Here is a 15,584-nt window from a genome sequence, read left to right on the forward strand (position 1 = left end):
CTTCCTGAGTCAGTCTGAGATGATGTTTCACATTGTTATGCAAATAAAGAGTTTTTTTATGTTTTACTCCCAAAAATTAAATTTGATTTAATCTTCTGTAAACGCTGTTAGACGGGTGTATACATAGACACAAGCGTATGCTCCCTTTGGTGGATGTGTATTTCATTTAGTTACTCTCTTCTCAGTAAACACATAAAGATGATGTGACTTTATGAAGGTAACCATTTAATTACAAACAGAAAGTAAACTTTGAATTGTTCCATATTTCTTATGGTATTAAAGTGCAGTGGTGTGTTTGTGTGTGTTGCAGCTGCTGGATGGCGTGGGAGCCCAGTCTGGGAGCATTCTTTGGCCCCGTAGCTTTCATCGTCCTGGTCACGTGCATCTATTTCCTCTGCACATTCATCCAGCTACGGCGACACCCTGAAAAGAAGTACGAGCTCAAGCAACTGACGGAGGAGCAGCAGAGGCTGGCTGCTGTCGATGTGCCGACACACTGCCACCAGGGAGCCGAGCCCGGAGCCCTGGCTCCACCGCCCAGCGGGAGCCACTGCCCCGCCGGCTGCCCTGGCATTCCCATCAACCCCGCGCTGCTGGCCAACGAGCACTCCTTCAAGGCTCAGTTAAGAACAGCGGCCTTCACCCTATTCCTCTTCCTGGCAACCTGGACTTTTGGGGCACTAGCTGTGTCACAGGGCCACTTCCTGGACATGATCTTCAGCTGCCTTTATGGTGCCTTCTCCGTCACCCTCGGCCTCTTCGTCCTCATCCATCACTGTGCCAAGCGGGACGATGTTTGGCATTGCTGGTGTTCCTGCTGTCCTGGACGAAGCGCCGACGCCTCCTCTGGTGCCCCCGCGCCCGCTCAAACGCGGCCCAAAGTCAACGTGAACGGAGATACCCTCGGGCACGGCCACGGCCACAGCCACTGCCACCATGACTCACCTTGTCAGGCTAAAGCTCTAAGCTGTGGCCATGGCAGCTTAGCTCACTGTAAACACGCTGCCCTTCCTTCCTCACAAAATCACATGACGTGTCTAGCGCCAGTGACGCCATGCTGTGCCGCACTGCACAGCCAGCAGCTTATGGAAGAAGAGCCCGCGGCCACGCATGTGCTGCTGCACGCTGACTCGGAGGGTTACCGGCCGGGGATCCAGTTGCACCCCTGCCTAAAGAGCAGTGCCAGGACTAAAGGCCGACATCTCAGCCGCAGGGATGGGGCCGGTGCTTGTGGAGCGGGGAGTGAGAGGGAGTACGCCTATCACATCCCCTCTAGTGTGGATGGAGGCAGCGTGCACAGCTTACACACTGACAGCCCCCACAGCACACACGAGCGCCACGCCCACATCTGTCCACACCTGGCCCACGAAGGCCACCATGACGTGCATCACACATGCCACGCTGCTGCAGAGTCCCTGGCATGCCATAATCCCTGCCACAGGCACATCTGCTGTGCCAAGGCAGACCTTTTCCCTTCTCTGTGCCCGGCAGAAGCAGGAGACACGGGCGTCTTCCTGTGCGGCTGCGGCAAAGTGGCTGAGGAGGACCCCGTGGCAACACATCACCATTTGGAAATGCACGCCCCACGCAGACAATCTTACCCTCAGAACCCGCCCAATCAGAACGGGATTCTAAAGGGGAGCCTGCATGAGGGTCTCCTCTACACGTCAGACAGCACAGGAAATATACGCACTGGACCCTGGAAGAATGAAACTACTGTGTAGTGTGGGAAGCTGAGAAGAGGGGATGCAGGCAGCATTCCTGCTTCCCCTTCTAGGATAATAAAAAAACAAAGAATTGTATAACATTTTAAAACATCACAATCAGCGTGGGATATTTTTTTATTTTAATGTCCTCTTGATTTTATGTGTGCTGTTTTACTGTACAGAATTCCATTTGAACGCTCTCCTTCAGGGGGCATCCACTGACAGAAACCGAATTTCTTCCATCACAATGAATTTGTGAAAACGTGTGTCGCATGGCGCCTTCAGATGTAATCGAAGGTGTCGCCACTGTTCCATATTACTACAGATCTATCTCTCTCTATATATACAAGAAAATGAATGGTTGTACGTATGAATTTGTGTGTGTTAACGCTCAAAGGCAACACGCTGCAAGATATTTTTTACACTTTGAAACACGTCAAATAGTCTCTGATGACAGTGAACCTCCAGTACTTAAAAGAACTTCTTGGCATCCATGTTTTAGACAACTAAACCAGCAGTTTTAGACTTCATGGGTATTTTTGCCATTCGGTCAAGCAACTGTGAATATCTACTAGAGTTTTCTAAAAAAAAGAAATATATATAAATATATATAAAGATACTGTTGCTTACAAGAGATGTGTGGATGCCAGTTAAGTTGTGAAAATTCAAAGCAACAGAAAAAGAGAAGTGAAATTAAGCATCCTCTTATCCAGGTCAGTATTGATCGTGCTGTCTATATGATGTCTTCACTGTTGTGTTTCTTTTTCTTTTCTGTTCTGGAGAGAATAACGGCACATCAGCAGCAACAGCATTGTGTGTAGAAAGTTACTGTCAGTGAGTCATTGGATCCATTGTGCCATAAAGAGCCAGGTCCTCACAGCAAAGTTCATTGCCAAACCGGTGTGCTGGTTTTTATTCCATTCAGCTCAGTTTGCACACGCTTCATGTGACGGTATCACATCAGCTTATGTTTCTCTGTACAATCAATCTAGAAAAAAAAACCCGCAACAACAATAACAGCAAGCTGCATCAACATAACTTTGGGAAACCAGCCCAGGGTCCTGCAATTTTCCCTCCTATTAAAATGCTAATAAAATATTTCAGACTCACCCGACATTGGCCGAAGCCAAAAAAATGATACATGGCAGACACCAGAGCAAATTCGGCCCTGTTGTGTTTTATAAATTTATAATTTGCCTTATAAAAGCTCCAACGCATGCATGCTTATATGTAGCTGTGTTTTAATGGTGTAAATGAATGCCTTTCCACAGACATATCATTTGACTCGACCCAATGCAGCTTGCCATGTGTCCTTTTTTGAAGCACTTGTGGATTATTTCACTTCTCAACAGTACTATTTGGCTCTTGTGACCTTCATGTTGCATCACTTTAAAAAGGACCCATTATGCTCATTTACAGCTTCATAGTTTTTTTTAAATCTTCAATCTTAGAGTCATCTTTGCAAGATTCATAGTTTAAATGAATCCTTCTTTATCTTATACCAGGCTTTAGTGCAGTTATTTCTGGGCAACTGCTTTAGCCCAGAACACCCAGTTTTCTCCTGATTGGTTGCCCTTCAGAAACAGCACATGTGTGGCCAAAAGTAATAGCCAAAGCTGATACCCCCCTCACTGAATCAAACAGAGTTGACACTAGAAAAAAAACATTTAGAGAGGTTTCAAGATTGCTTTGGACATTGTAACAATATATGTATTACAGAAAATGAGATAAACCATAAGCTATCCCTTTATTCTTACATTTATTCAGGAGTCCAGTCAGTAAAATCATATGTCCTGCTTTGGTGACAGCTTTTGTCAGGACTGCTAACAGATGAAATGTGGATCATTTCTTTTTTTGTTTTTTTAAACCGTGAAGGTCACACTCTCTTTGAAGAATTGCCTCTCGAAAGAGAAGCCAAAAGAGTCTCCGTGTTGATTTAGAAGCGCTTGTTTGTTTTATGAATGATAATATTTAATACAATGCTCCAGACAAAACAAATCATACATTTCATCAGACCAGCCAACACTTCATAAAAAAAACAACATCCAAAGCATAATCTCACAGCAAAGCCCACTCTCGCGAAACCACCTCAGCATGCGCACCACCTCTCTATCCATCTCGTGCACTTTTTGTCCGTGTATATAGAATTGGTTTCTGATGAATTATTTTTTATGAGATTTAAGATATTTAAGAATAAAATAAGTCTATGTAAAAGAAAGTTGTATGGGAAAAAACTGACCTCTCAGTGTTATAATGCTCAGTATCTGAGTTTAGAAATGTCCTTTTTGTTTTCAAATGCCTTTTTTTTCTGTCGACTTCATAAAGTATGCAGACTCGCCGTGTGTTGTGAGACTTATCCTGTCATATCAGAAATAGAAATGCACTACCCATTATAACGTTTGGCCTGCCAGAATAGTATTTGTCACTTACGGTGTCGTTATAATAGAAGTGCTTGTTCAGACAGACCTGAATTAAGGAAAGAAATTCAGAGAAAGAAAGCAAAATATTAATGTGACAGTCCTTCTGGTTGAATGGCAAGGCTTTGAACAGTAAAGGAAGGCAATGGTAGACATCAAAGATGATGCATGAACCTCATAGCTTTGCACAGGGCCATTGGAGTTATTGCCAGGGACTGGGACAAAATGGGATGTTATGGGTTCAGCTTATGGGTTATAAAACATTGGCCCACAATTGATCATACAATACAAGCTCCTTTGAGCCACCTTGGATGCTAGCAGCCAGCGGCCCTGGCTTTATAGTTATTGGAAAGGGATTTGTAACAGTATCACAACGAAATCATCCCACATTAAACCGAGAGAACATCGGTCTAGGTTAATTGCTGTACAACATGTGCATTTGCTGGTGGTGTGTCTTAGGAGCAGCCCGAGCTTTTCAGTGTCTGTGAGACGGTGTGTTTGGTATCACAGGCCGCCATAGGCCACCTTCTCTGTCGCCATCAGTAACAGATGTACTGCCCCAAACAAGCTAGCTGGCTTCGTTTCGGCTCACCAGGCGCCTGCTGGAATATTCACCTGTGGTACTGTGACAAAACCTAAAGCCAGTTTTCAATTTTTTCTACATTGACACAGATTCCAATAAATGTATTTTTTCACCATGCAACGGACGAGCGCGTCTTTGGCTTTGTGTTTGTGTGCCTGCCACCAGTGTGTATGTGTGTGAAAGTGCATTTAACATATGTGAATATGAATCCAAGTGATCGCAAAAGCCTGTTTTTTCCCTCTTCTTCTTCTTCTTCTTCATAATTCTCTTTTATAACTTCTGCCAGCGTGATGAAAATTGAGATGTCTTTTGGACTCACCATGGGGGAGGAATCAAGTGATAACAGGCTTGACTGCTGTTCCTGCTGCTGCTGCTGTGCGAGTGTGTGTGGTGCATGCCCAGACTTTTGTCCACATACATGCACAGGCATCTGCACGTGCACATATCTTGCAGGAAATGAGACACTGTGTCTTCTGCGCATCACAAACGGCACCCTGATTTGACAGGCCGTGAAACGCCTGAGCACATTTAATATGCAGCTGGATTTTTTTTCTTTCCCAAGGCCACACAGCTCTCTCTTCAGCCTCACAACCATCAGATTATTCGTGTGACTGAAAGCCATGTGAAATATCAAACCCCCGATCTCCTTCTCTGTTGGCTGTGAGGACCCAGGCTTAACATGAGTACTGCAGGGTGTTATGAAAGGTGAGTAATGGATGTCTCGAGCCTCTATCTTTTAAAGAAACCAAATTATTTTGTGTGCTGCAGTGCCAAATGAGTAGCTGCCATCCTTGTATATGACGCTTGCCCGTGTCTTTGAATAAATAAGTGTGTGTGTGTTTTTTTAAGTGCTCAACAAAGAGTCAATAAAGCACATGGATGATTCACCGTGAGGCTTGAAGACTGAAGGCCGTGGTAGGTGAGGCCATGGTGGTTTGGCAAAGGAAGAAATTGGCCCAGGGAGGCAGCTGTTTCATTAAAAATTAATCTGATTTTAGCAACACAGATGTGTGTTTATGATACAATTAACAGTGTTTTAATTTCCTGTTGTAATAGATAGGCCTATAAGTAGGAGTATTAGCCAAAGAAGAAGAGCAGGAGATGTGAAGAGAAATGCTTATGTGCCCCTGCAAAGAAATACGCTTCATGTATGGTACGGAAACCATACATGCAGTACAATTAGATTTTACTGAGGGGCTTCTATCATGATGCAAGAACTGTACATATGAACAGGGGCATGATTTGTGAGTCTCTTTGTAAGCCTGTCTCTTAACACGTGTCAAAATTGCTGTTATCTTTCGCTATCTCTCATGTAGATCTAACAACATATGCCACGTAAACAATGTTCCTCTGGTGTATAGAGACTTGTATTACTTTGTCTTACTTAATCAAGAATGTCTTTGATTTCTCTCAGACCATGTTATACCGTTTATATGCCTTTGGCTTCCTCCCTTACTCCCCACACGTTTAGTAGCTCTACCCCCCCTCCTCCTCCTCCTCTTGTCTTGTCGGACAAGACTTGTGATAGAAGGCTGTGATCGTCATGCTAATGTTGTCCTTGGTTTAAATAACATGCTAGAGATTCGCGGGGTGGGGAGAGCGAGAGGGAGCAGCAGAGTGAAGGCGGGGTGGTGAGGAGGAGGCGGTGGATGGAGGGGAAAGCAGGACGGATAGTTTGAGGCTTATGAGAAGAAAGACACGGCGAGGGAGGTGGAGAGATCAAAGGGGAAGAAAAGACAGAAAGAGGTGGGCAAAACTTCTTATTAGATATCATCACTTGGTTTCTTGGAAGCTACATTTCTAATGGGTGTCCGTGAAATTTGTGTGTGTGTATGTGAGAGTGCATCTCAGGCTTGCTGCAGTGCCAACGTCACGCCCACTGGTTTTACACATGCAAATCCGTTCATCTATCTGAACGAATATCTATAAACATCTATAAACACTGTAATGTAGCCTATAAAGGTGGAGCTCCTCAGAATACAGCGAGTCCTGATGATATCACACTGATGTCACTATTTAAAATATGCACTTTTTATGAAAAGTCTGAACTATTACTGATGAAATCAATGTTTATAGTGAACCTCACCTATTCCAGAGAGTAATTTATGCAAAGCCTCCAGGTTGCATTAGTGGTAAATACATCATATGGCAAGAAGATGCTGAATCTGCTCCTGATGTTTCTGGGAATGTTGTAAGATCTGAGGGTGACGTTTCAGATAATGACAGAAAAGAATGTTGTTCCAATAATTTAATAATTTACTAAATACACTCATTGCCCACTTTGTTTGGTAAACGAGTTTGGTAAACCTTGCTAGTAAACCTTGTTTTGCCTTCAGAACTGTCCTAATCAGTTCTGAGGCATCACACAGTTTCAGTAACAATACTCAGGTGTGGTGTTAAAACAATGCTCGGTTGGTACTAGGGGCCCAAAGTATGCCAGGAAAATATCCCCATACACCAATAAAACACCAACAACAGTTTTAACTGCTGAAACAAGGCAGGATGGATCCGAGTTGTTATGCCAAGTTTTGACATAGCCATCCAAATGTCACAGCAGAAATTAAGGCTCAGGCAACATTTTTCCTGTCTTCTGTTGTAGACTTTCCCGTTCTTAGTTGACAGGAGTGGCACATGTGGTCTTCTGCCCAACTGCTTGAAGGTTTGGGTTTGGTGTCTTCAGAGATGCTCTTCTGCATACTTTGGTTGTGATGAGTCTTTATTTGAGTTACTGTTTCCTTTAGCTAATCTACTCTGACTTCTAGCATCAACGTGGTCCAAAGAACTGCTGCTCACACGATATTTTTTCTCATTTCAGACATTCTGTAAAAAAAAAGACAAGGCTGTGTTAAAATCCCTGTAGATTACAATTTGTGAAATACAAACACGCCACATTCGAACTCTCTTAAGTCACCTCGCTTCTCCATTCTGATGCTCAGTTTGAACTTTGGTAGCTTGTCTTGAACATGTCTACATGCTTAAACAATCCTGTTTTCCTGCTATGTGAGCTATGTATTAGCTCTTTGCCTTAACAAGCAGTTGAACAGGTACACCTAACAAGGTGGCCAGTGACTGTGTGAATCATTTTGTTAACGTTTACCTCCATTAAATTGCTGCTTATTCTATGCCTATGTATTTTTACTCTTTACTGTTTTCTTACTGTAGACGGTCTGTTTTACAATATTTTTTATGCATTCTGTAGAGAATCTTTATACTGGGCTTTTTCATATTGGAGAAAGAGAGGACAGAAATCACAGGTCTATATAAGAAATGAATGATCAACCAATCACATTTAACCCTTTATTGTGCTGTTAATGTCATACTGTCTTACTGGGACACCTAAAGAAATGTACCATCACTAATGTGTGTTTTCGCTACTTCTAGGAATTACTAGTTCTTATCATGCTATCACCAACACTTGCTATGAGTCACCTATGACTTGCTCATATCAGCAAAAATGAAAAACAAAAAAAACATAGAAGCTTAACACAGACTGTCTGATTATCACTTTGTATGTGTTTAAGGATTCATCATGGTCCTGATGGATCCTATCTGTCTCATTTGTTTGTCCTCAATAACAGCAGCTGTGCTCTTTGCAAGCACAGATTGTTTGATTTCATCTCTTTACGTCTCTCTGGGTTGATGATTGCTTAATTTTTACTCTGTGCATACAAGAGCACAGTTTCAATGTGATAAGAATACTCTGGACTTACAGGAGAAAGGCTAGCAGATATCTTAAGAACAAGCCGAAGCTCTGCATGAATGCAGCCACTTGGACATAAAGACAACTTTAGAACTAAAGGAGCACTGAGGCCTTTACAAAGTGCAATATTACATTTCTTTCATTGTTACTTGAGAAAACTGGTAAAGTTAGCCTCAGTCTCGCTATCGTGTAACTTTCTTTTCCATACGTGTTTTTTTTCTATTCTTTTTGAGACAGAAATTTCAATTACTTTGTTTCTGTTCATGAAAGCAGGCCAGACTCACATTCACTGTTTATGTAGCTTTATTTCTGTCTCCACCATTCCTCTTTAACAAAAACCCAAAACAATACAAAACAGGCTAAAAAGCAACACTGTTGAACTGAGCAATTACTACACTACACCGGTTAGGCACAACAAATGACCACCTGCCTAATATTATGTTGGTCTCCTTTTACTGTAGGTAAAAGGTAGGAGGTACGTGTCAAAGTAACATTCAATTCCATTTTATTTTTATGGTGCCAAATGGTAACAACTTAATTGCCTCAAGGCACTTTATATATGTAAGGTGAAGACCCTATAATAACACAAAGAAAACAGAAAACCCCAACAATCATATGATCCCCTATGAACAAGTGATTTGGAGACAGTGGGAAGGAAAAACTCCCTTTTAACAGGAAGAAATCTCCAGCAAAATCAGGCTCAGGAAAGGGCAGACATCTGACGTGAACATTTGGGTTTAGGGGATTAACACAGGACCCAGAGATGACTAATAACTGATAATTAAATGGCATCCACATAGATGGCAGGACCCAAAGTTTCAGAACATTGCACAAAGCATCACACTGCGTCCACTGGCTTGCCCTCTTCCTATAGTGCATCCTGCTGGTACCAGGTGTTCTCCAGATAAGCAATGCACTTTCACATGGCCATCCACGTGATGTAAAAGAAAGCATGATTCATCAGGCCTGGCCACCTTCTTCCTCTGCTCTGTGGTCCAGTTCTTCTGCTCATGTGCTCATTGTTGGCACTTTTGGCAGTGGACAGGAGTCAGAGTGGGCATTCTGACTGGTCTGCAGCCCCATGCACAACAAACTGTGATGCACTGTGTATTCTGACAGCTTTCTGTCAAAACCAGCATGAACTTTTTTTTTGTCAATTTAACCTGCATCTGTTGGACATGACCACAGGCCAGCCTTTGCTCACCCCCATGCATCAGTGCGCTTTTGCGTTTGTCAAACTCGCTCAAAATCCTCATGCCCATTTTTCCTGCTTGTAACACATCAACTTTGGGGACAAAATGTTCACTTGCTCCCTAATATATCCCACCCACTAATAGGTGCCAGGATGAAGGATAATCAGTGTTATTCATTTGTCTTTCAGTAATAATGTATTTATTACTTAATCCCAAGGTTATATAATATATAAAGGTTAATGTTGGTGCTCCAAGTGTGCATATAGTGACATGTACGCATGTTAAGCATTGCTGCTGTGTCATCTTACATTATTCCCTTGGAAGAACCAGCCTGCTACACTTACACAGACTTGTACTGTAGTTGTTTGCCTGGCGGGCACAGGATATGATGTGTGATAATGCAGTGCATAGGGCCTCCAAACATAGGAAAACAAAAACAGCTCTATTGGTTTTCTTGCTTGTCATAGCTGTGTTTTGCCTCAGCATATGTCTCCCTATACAGAGGATGCCTTCCAGCCAATAGCTATCGCTCAGCTTCCCCAAAAAGACCTCTGAAGACTTACATCCCCCTCTAAGTACATAAAAGTAATGAACAAAAACCCCAACCTATTTTACTGAGCTCAACCCCATTCTGCTATTTCACAGTGGCTTACTGTCAACACATCCACACCTGAATTTCAGTCTGTGATGTGACACTATGAGCTAGCTTCTTGTGCTAAAAAGAAAGAAAGAAAAGAATAGAAGAAAGGACTTTGACATCTCGGTGAGTGACATGTCTGAATATTCCCTTTAACTTGTTTTCTCGACACAAGTATTGGCCCCTGCTGCGCTGCTGAATTTCTTTATGCATCAAATCCTTTGTTGGAATTGTGATGTGTGCCATCACAATGCCTAAGTCAGGTAAGTGTGAATATTACTGCGCTCTCTAACTCAAAGCTGCACTCTGGCTTTGGAGGGAGCCAAAAGCTGCCAATCTGTGTTGTTCTATGTATTTGACAACCCTCCCCCGTATCTCCCCTCCCACCCCCGCAGTCTCTCCTTGTTATTTATAGCTTCCTCTAATGATGACGCAACGCAGCACAACTGCAAGGGAGCAAAGCATCATGCGACGGTTTTAATGCAACAATCCGGTGGATTATGAGGCCTAAGAGGCTGCTGTTGCAGTATGTAACATCAAGGCTCGTACAACAGCCAGGCAGACAGGGAGGGAGGACTAGAACCAGCCAGCACCCTGCCCTCCCCTCCCCTCCAGCCCATTCCTTCTCCCTTCTTTAGTGGAGAGAGAGGACAGGACAGCTGGGGACGGCATGGTGGGCCAAGGACCAGTGAGGATGGAGAGAGAGGATTGCAACAAGTAGACTATGCTACAGTACACTCAAAAAAATGAAACGTTGACTTTAATTAAAATTATTTTGTCAACAGGTTCCACGAAATTGAATTATGTTAGTTTAAAGCAAAAATCTTTAGTTCATCTAATTTAAAAAAACTACTTAAGATTAACAAGACATATTTAAGACTAACTAAATCAAGTTATGTTGTATGAACATAGATGATATATTTTCAGGTTAGATAGTTTAGATTAGTTACTTCAACACATTTCTTATTTGTGGCAGTAAAATGTTAAATTTAAGTTAGATTAATTCAAATATTATATTTTCAGCCACCTTGTGCTTTATTAATTAGTTTTACATAAATCTATTTTGTCAACAGGTTCCACACAAATGAATTAAGTACATCCAACTTATTTTTTAAAATTTATTTTATTGCCAACACATTCAGTGAGCATTTGTGTAAACCCAGTCCAAAATAAAACACAACAGCTCATTAGGGTTAGTAATTAACAGTATGTAGACAGATGCAACATCAAGACTTTAAATTAAATGTCTGTATCTACCAGAAATAGAAGAAAAAAAAAACGCATTGAAGATCACATAACACATTGATAAGATGACACTTGAGTTATGCACATGTGATGCTAGTAAGGTCTGTGAGTGTTTTTTTTTCTTTTAGTGTCTAAAATGGATAGCAAAGTTGCTATTTGCAATGATTGCTTAGGGTCAGTCCAGTAACACAATGCCAATGAAGTGCTTTCCTTTAACAATGCAAAGTGAAGTGTCCACCTCAACAGCCATAATTTAAAAAAAAAAAAAATTATGTAACAACAACAACAACAACAACAACAACAACAATAATAATAAATAGTCCACTGATATTAGCAATCAAAGAAAATTACATTACCATCCCAAATAAAACTTTAACAAAACATGCCAAGATTATGGTCTAACAATAAAACAGCTTGTCAGCGTTCAGTTTTTTTGCAACAGCACAGCAGTAACCATTTAACACTTGCCACTGTCAACATTTATTTTACCAGTGTTTGGGCAAAAAACTTCAGATGTAAACATTTTAACATGGAAACAATTGTTCGTCTTTAAAAGTCCACAAAATATACATTCATCCTGCATTCCCAACTTGGATGATCTGATATCCTCCTGTTGGTGTTGTTCCCAGACCATCATGAAAATGTTGTTCCAGGTTCAACATTGCAAGTGACCAATCACATTGTTGTGACGTTATTCTATTCCAAGCCATTTGTGCATTTATGAAATTCCAATGTTGCAAGGACAATATCAATTCTGCTTACTGTTTATTAAAGGGTTACGGTTAGGGTTAGGGTCAGTTGATCGGCGGACAGAGGCGGTTTCACGCAGCTTAAGTACAGTTTTTTGTTTTACGCCGGTTTTTCCCGAAGTCGCAAAAGTATGACGTCACAACATTCTGATTGGTCACTTGCAATGTTGATCCTGGAACAACATTTAGTATGATGATCTGGGAACAACACCAACACGGGGATATCAGATCAACCTCCTAACTTACCCTTATTTTTAGTATGTATTGCAATTACCTTTACAATGCACACAATGTAACACAAACTGAATATGAACATATTTCCACCTCATAACAATATGCCTTGAACGCTAATATACACACCACCCTTCAACATTTCTGGTGCAGTATCATCTCTCAATTAAATCCTTTAAATCTCAATACTTTTGATTGTCTCTTAGCTTTCAGTCTTGAGGTTAACTGAGATTCAGTGCATATATCCCACCCATTAAGAGTGCACATGCAGAGGCCAGGTCTTCCAGGTCATGCAGGACACACTAGATGGTTATACCCACATCGGCTGGAGGAGTGCTGGCATCAGCTCTTTCGATGGTAAAGATAGCAAGGGTAATTTGTTCCAGCTCCCTCTGAACAGCTGTAGCTTAGACACAAAAACATAGAAAAATGGCATCCAGTTTTAAAAAAAAGAAAGAAAAAGGGCCAAAGCTACCCTTTAATGACGTAAACACAATATTAGGAACATGCACCCCAGTGTGCCACTATTTCAGACTACAGATTCAACGATAAATATAAATAGTTTGGGTATACAAGATTTCCCAAAACATTTAAACAGGTTCCATGCAAATTACAACAACAACAACATTACAACATGCAACAACATTAGTTATTCAAAATTAGTTTTTTATCTGTATTAAACCAAAACTAAAATTACCAACCAATTATTCTTTGAAGAGGATGCTTGGGTCTTCATTCAGGTAAAAAGGTAGTGCCCTGAGGACACACTCCCTCCCCTTTTCAATGGTTTCCTTCTGTAGAGAGTGGCAGAGATACAGGAAGAGAAAACAGAAATACTTTAGGATGACAGAAACTCACATTATACGCAAAATGAATGACATAGCCACTGCACAGATAGACATGTACACAAGACCAACTAATCATCACATGGATATGAATAGTTAACCTGTTGGGCAGGGTTTCCACCACATTATATATGTCCATAATGGAGGTAAAGAAACTAATACATCATCTTTTTTGCATTCAAAACATAACATAAAAACATTCACTTCTGGTTTAACCTAAATCAAGGGATCAGATTTTACATATGTTTAGGTAATTTAAATTTTCCAACGTTTTGAGTACCAAACTTTGTCTTGCTTAATATAAATGTAAGTGCACTGTGCAGCTACCATACACTAGCTGTTTAAATTTGAAAATGATCTTATTAGCCATAATATTTTGCTACCAACAGAATAACGCACCTGTGTGGCTGGGGCCAAAGTTTGTCTAATTTTCTTCCCTGCAACGCCTCCTTTTTTCTTGAAGACTTTTATGAGCTGGTCAGTGTATTGGTCAAGTTGTGTAAAAAGCCTTGGAACATGTGCAGCAGTAGTAATCCTCACATATTCTGCTTCCACCTGAAAATATGTCAACAAACACAACATACTGTACTGTAAATATACATACTATATGTACACATATACAAACTAAAACTAATGTAGAAAGACCTCATTAAAGCTATAATTTTAACACAAACATTTACACAAAATGCTAATGGAGCCATTACAGCTTTTATTGTTATTCATCAAGTTCCAAAAAATATTGATCACAGCTGATCTGAAAAGAATTTCATGCCTCAGGCCCTTGAACTGCAACCTTTACCATGGTTCAGATGTGGAGACGAAATAACAGGGGCATGGGATGGGTCACAAAAGAAAACTTAACTTATAAAACAGTTTTGTTTTTAAAAGTATAACAGTTCACATACCACATACAAGCTCAGCAATACCACATACACCACATCAGTATAGGAGGGAGCAGGTAAAGGCAGGATCTGAGATTTATAAAGTAAAACAAGAAATTCATTACTTAATTTCAAGAAGCAAATTATTGTTTGAATTACAACTAAATAAAATACTACTCAGAAGAAAAGCAAGAGATTGACACTGCCATGTGCTAACTTTCTATAGAAGCAATTATCACCAGGTCTGTCGACCTCCATTGTCTGTCCACTCATATGTCTTGAATAATTTTATTAAAAAAAATTAAGTGTGTACTTTCACAAACTGTAATTTATAACTACATTGATATGTATAACTCCGCTAGGAAACATGCTGTATTTACAGACCATTTTTACATAATACAGATTACTGATAGAGCAGAACAATGGTGTCACAGTGGCTTTCGCCCTTGACTTTTTGGATTTTAAATGTCACTTTATGCTATCCTTGCTATCCTATTCGATATTTCCGACTCTCGGATTACAGAAAAGGAATCCCAAGAAAGCAAATGGAAAAATAACCCCTTGAAAGAATAACCCCATGAACCCCTGTAGCTAATCCCTTAATAAAACAAAAAACAATAAAAATGTTTCTTACACAGTCCACAAAATAAGCATGTCCAGGACCCAGTAAAACTAATGTAAAACAAGCACACGCAAACGATATAACATGTCTTGTAAGACAAACGCAAAATATAACCATGCTGGACATATAGATACTACACAACATAGTCAAAGAAAAAAGTGGTCTTACCTCTCAAAGAAACAGCAGCTTGGCGCCAAAACAGCCTTTTTCAGTTAAATTTGAAGTCTTGCGCATGAGCAGGCACAAGCCGTGAAACCTTCTTGTTCTGCGCGGTTTCATTACAACTGTTTTTGCATTACTGCCACCTTGTGGATATACAAGGTATATCGATCCTCATTGACTTAACTTAAATGTTATGCGATCAAGTAACACATTAGTATTATGTACGTTGAATAATAGACACAATTACGTAGACTTGATTAGAAAAACATATGTTAATTTAACAAAAACATATATTTTAAGTAAAATGAAAATAAATAATTAATATACACTGAACAATCCACCTCATTCATTTTTTTGAGTGTAGGTGTTCGTTCTGGGTCTGTTAAATCCCACACAGCTGCCAATAACCAGTGTTCACTGCCGCTATAGGTCAAAAGGGATTTTTGATCCTGTAAACTTGACAAACTTTGCAAAGAGAACGGAAACTGCAATGGAAAATATACAGTACAATGTCATGTACCCACCCGTCTTCTCTTTTTTTTTTAATTAAAATGTAAAGAGAAGTTGATTTAAATGAAAGAAAATACATATGGTTATATTTTCTGTTGTTACA

At 40.6% G+C, this 15,584-nt stretch overlaps 1 protein-coding gene and 1 long non-coding RNA gene across 4 annotated transcripts in view; one reads left to right on the forward strand and one right to left on the reverse strand.

Annotated features, from left to right (window-relative positions):
• adgra1b (adhesion G protein-coupled receptor A1b) overlaps nt 1-4,830 on the forward strand; it is a 185,033-nt gene extending 180,203 nt beyond the window's left edge. Inside the window, exon 19 of the mRNA XM_026189076.1 lies at nt 311-4,830. Coding sequence (XP_026044861.1) covers nt 311-1,724 — 1,414 coding nt within the window. The 3' untranslated portion in view covers nt 1,725-4,830. The remainder of the gene's footprint in view (nt 1-310) is intronic.
• Nucleotides 4,831-12,444: 7,614 nt separating this feature from the next.
• LOC113035542 (uncharacterized) lies at nt 12,445-15,235 on the reverse strand. 3 transcript variants are annotated; one of them, XR_003274360.1, is made up of 4 exons: nt 14,978-15,235; nt 14,212-14,277; nt 13,163-13,861; nt 12,445-12,867 (listed from the first exon to the last, which is right to left on the reverse strand). It is a non-coding gene; the product is annotated as an uncharacterized LOC113035542 (long non-coding RNA). The 3 variants fall into 3 exon arrangements; XR_003274359.1 differs by having other exon boundaries at nt 13,163-13,255; nt 13,706-13,861; nt 14,212-15,235; XR_003274358.1 differs by having other exon boundaries at nt 14,212-15,235.
• Between the last annotated feature and the right edge of the window lie 349 nt (nt 15,236-15,584).

The sequence above is a fragment of the Astatotilapia calliptera genome, chromosome 13 (genome assembly GCF_900246225.1).
Source record: "Astatotilapia calliptera chromosome 13, fAstCal1.2, whole genome shotgun sequence".
In the NCBI taxonomy this organism is placed as follows: Eukaryota; Metazoa; Chordata; class Actinopteri; order Cichliformes; family Cichlidae; genus Astatotilapia; species Astatotilapia calliptera.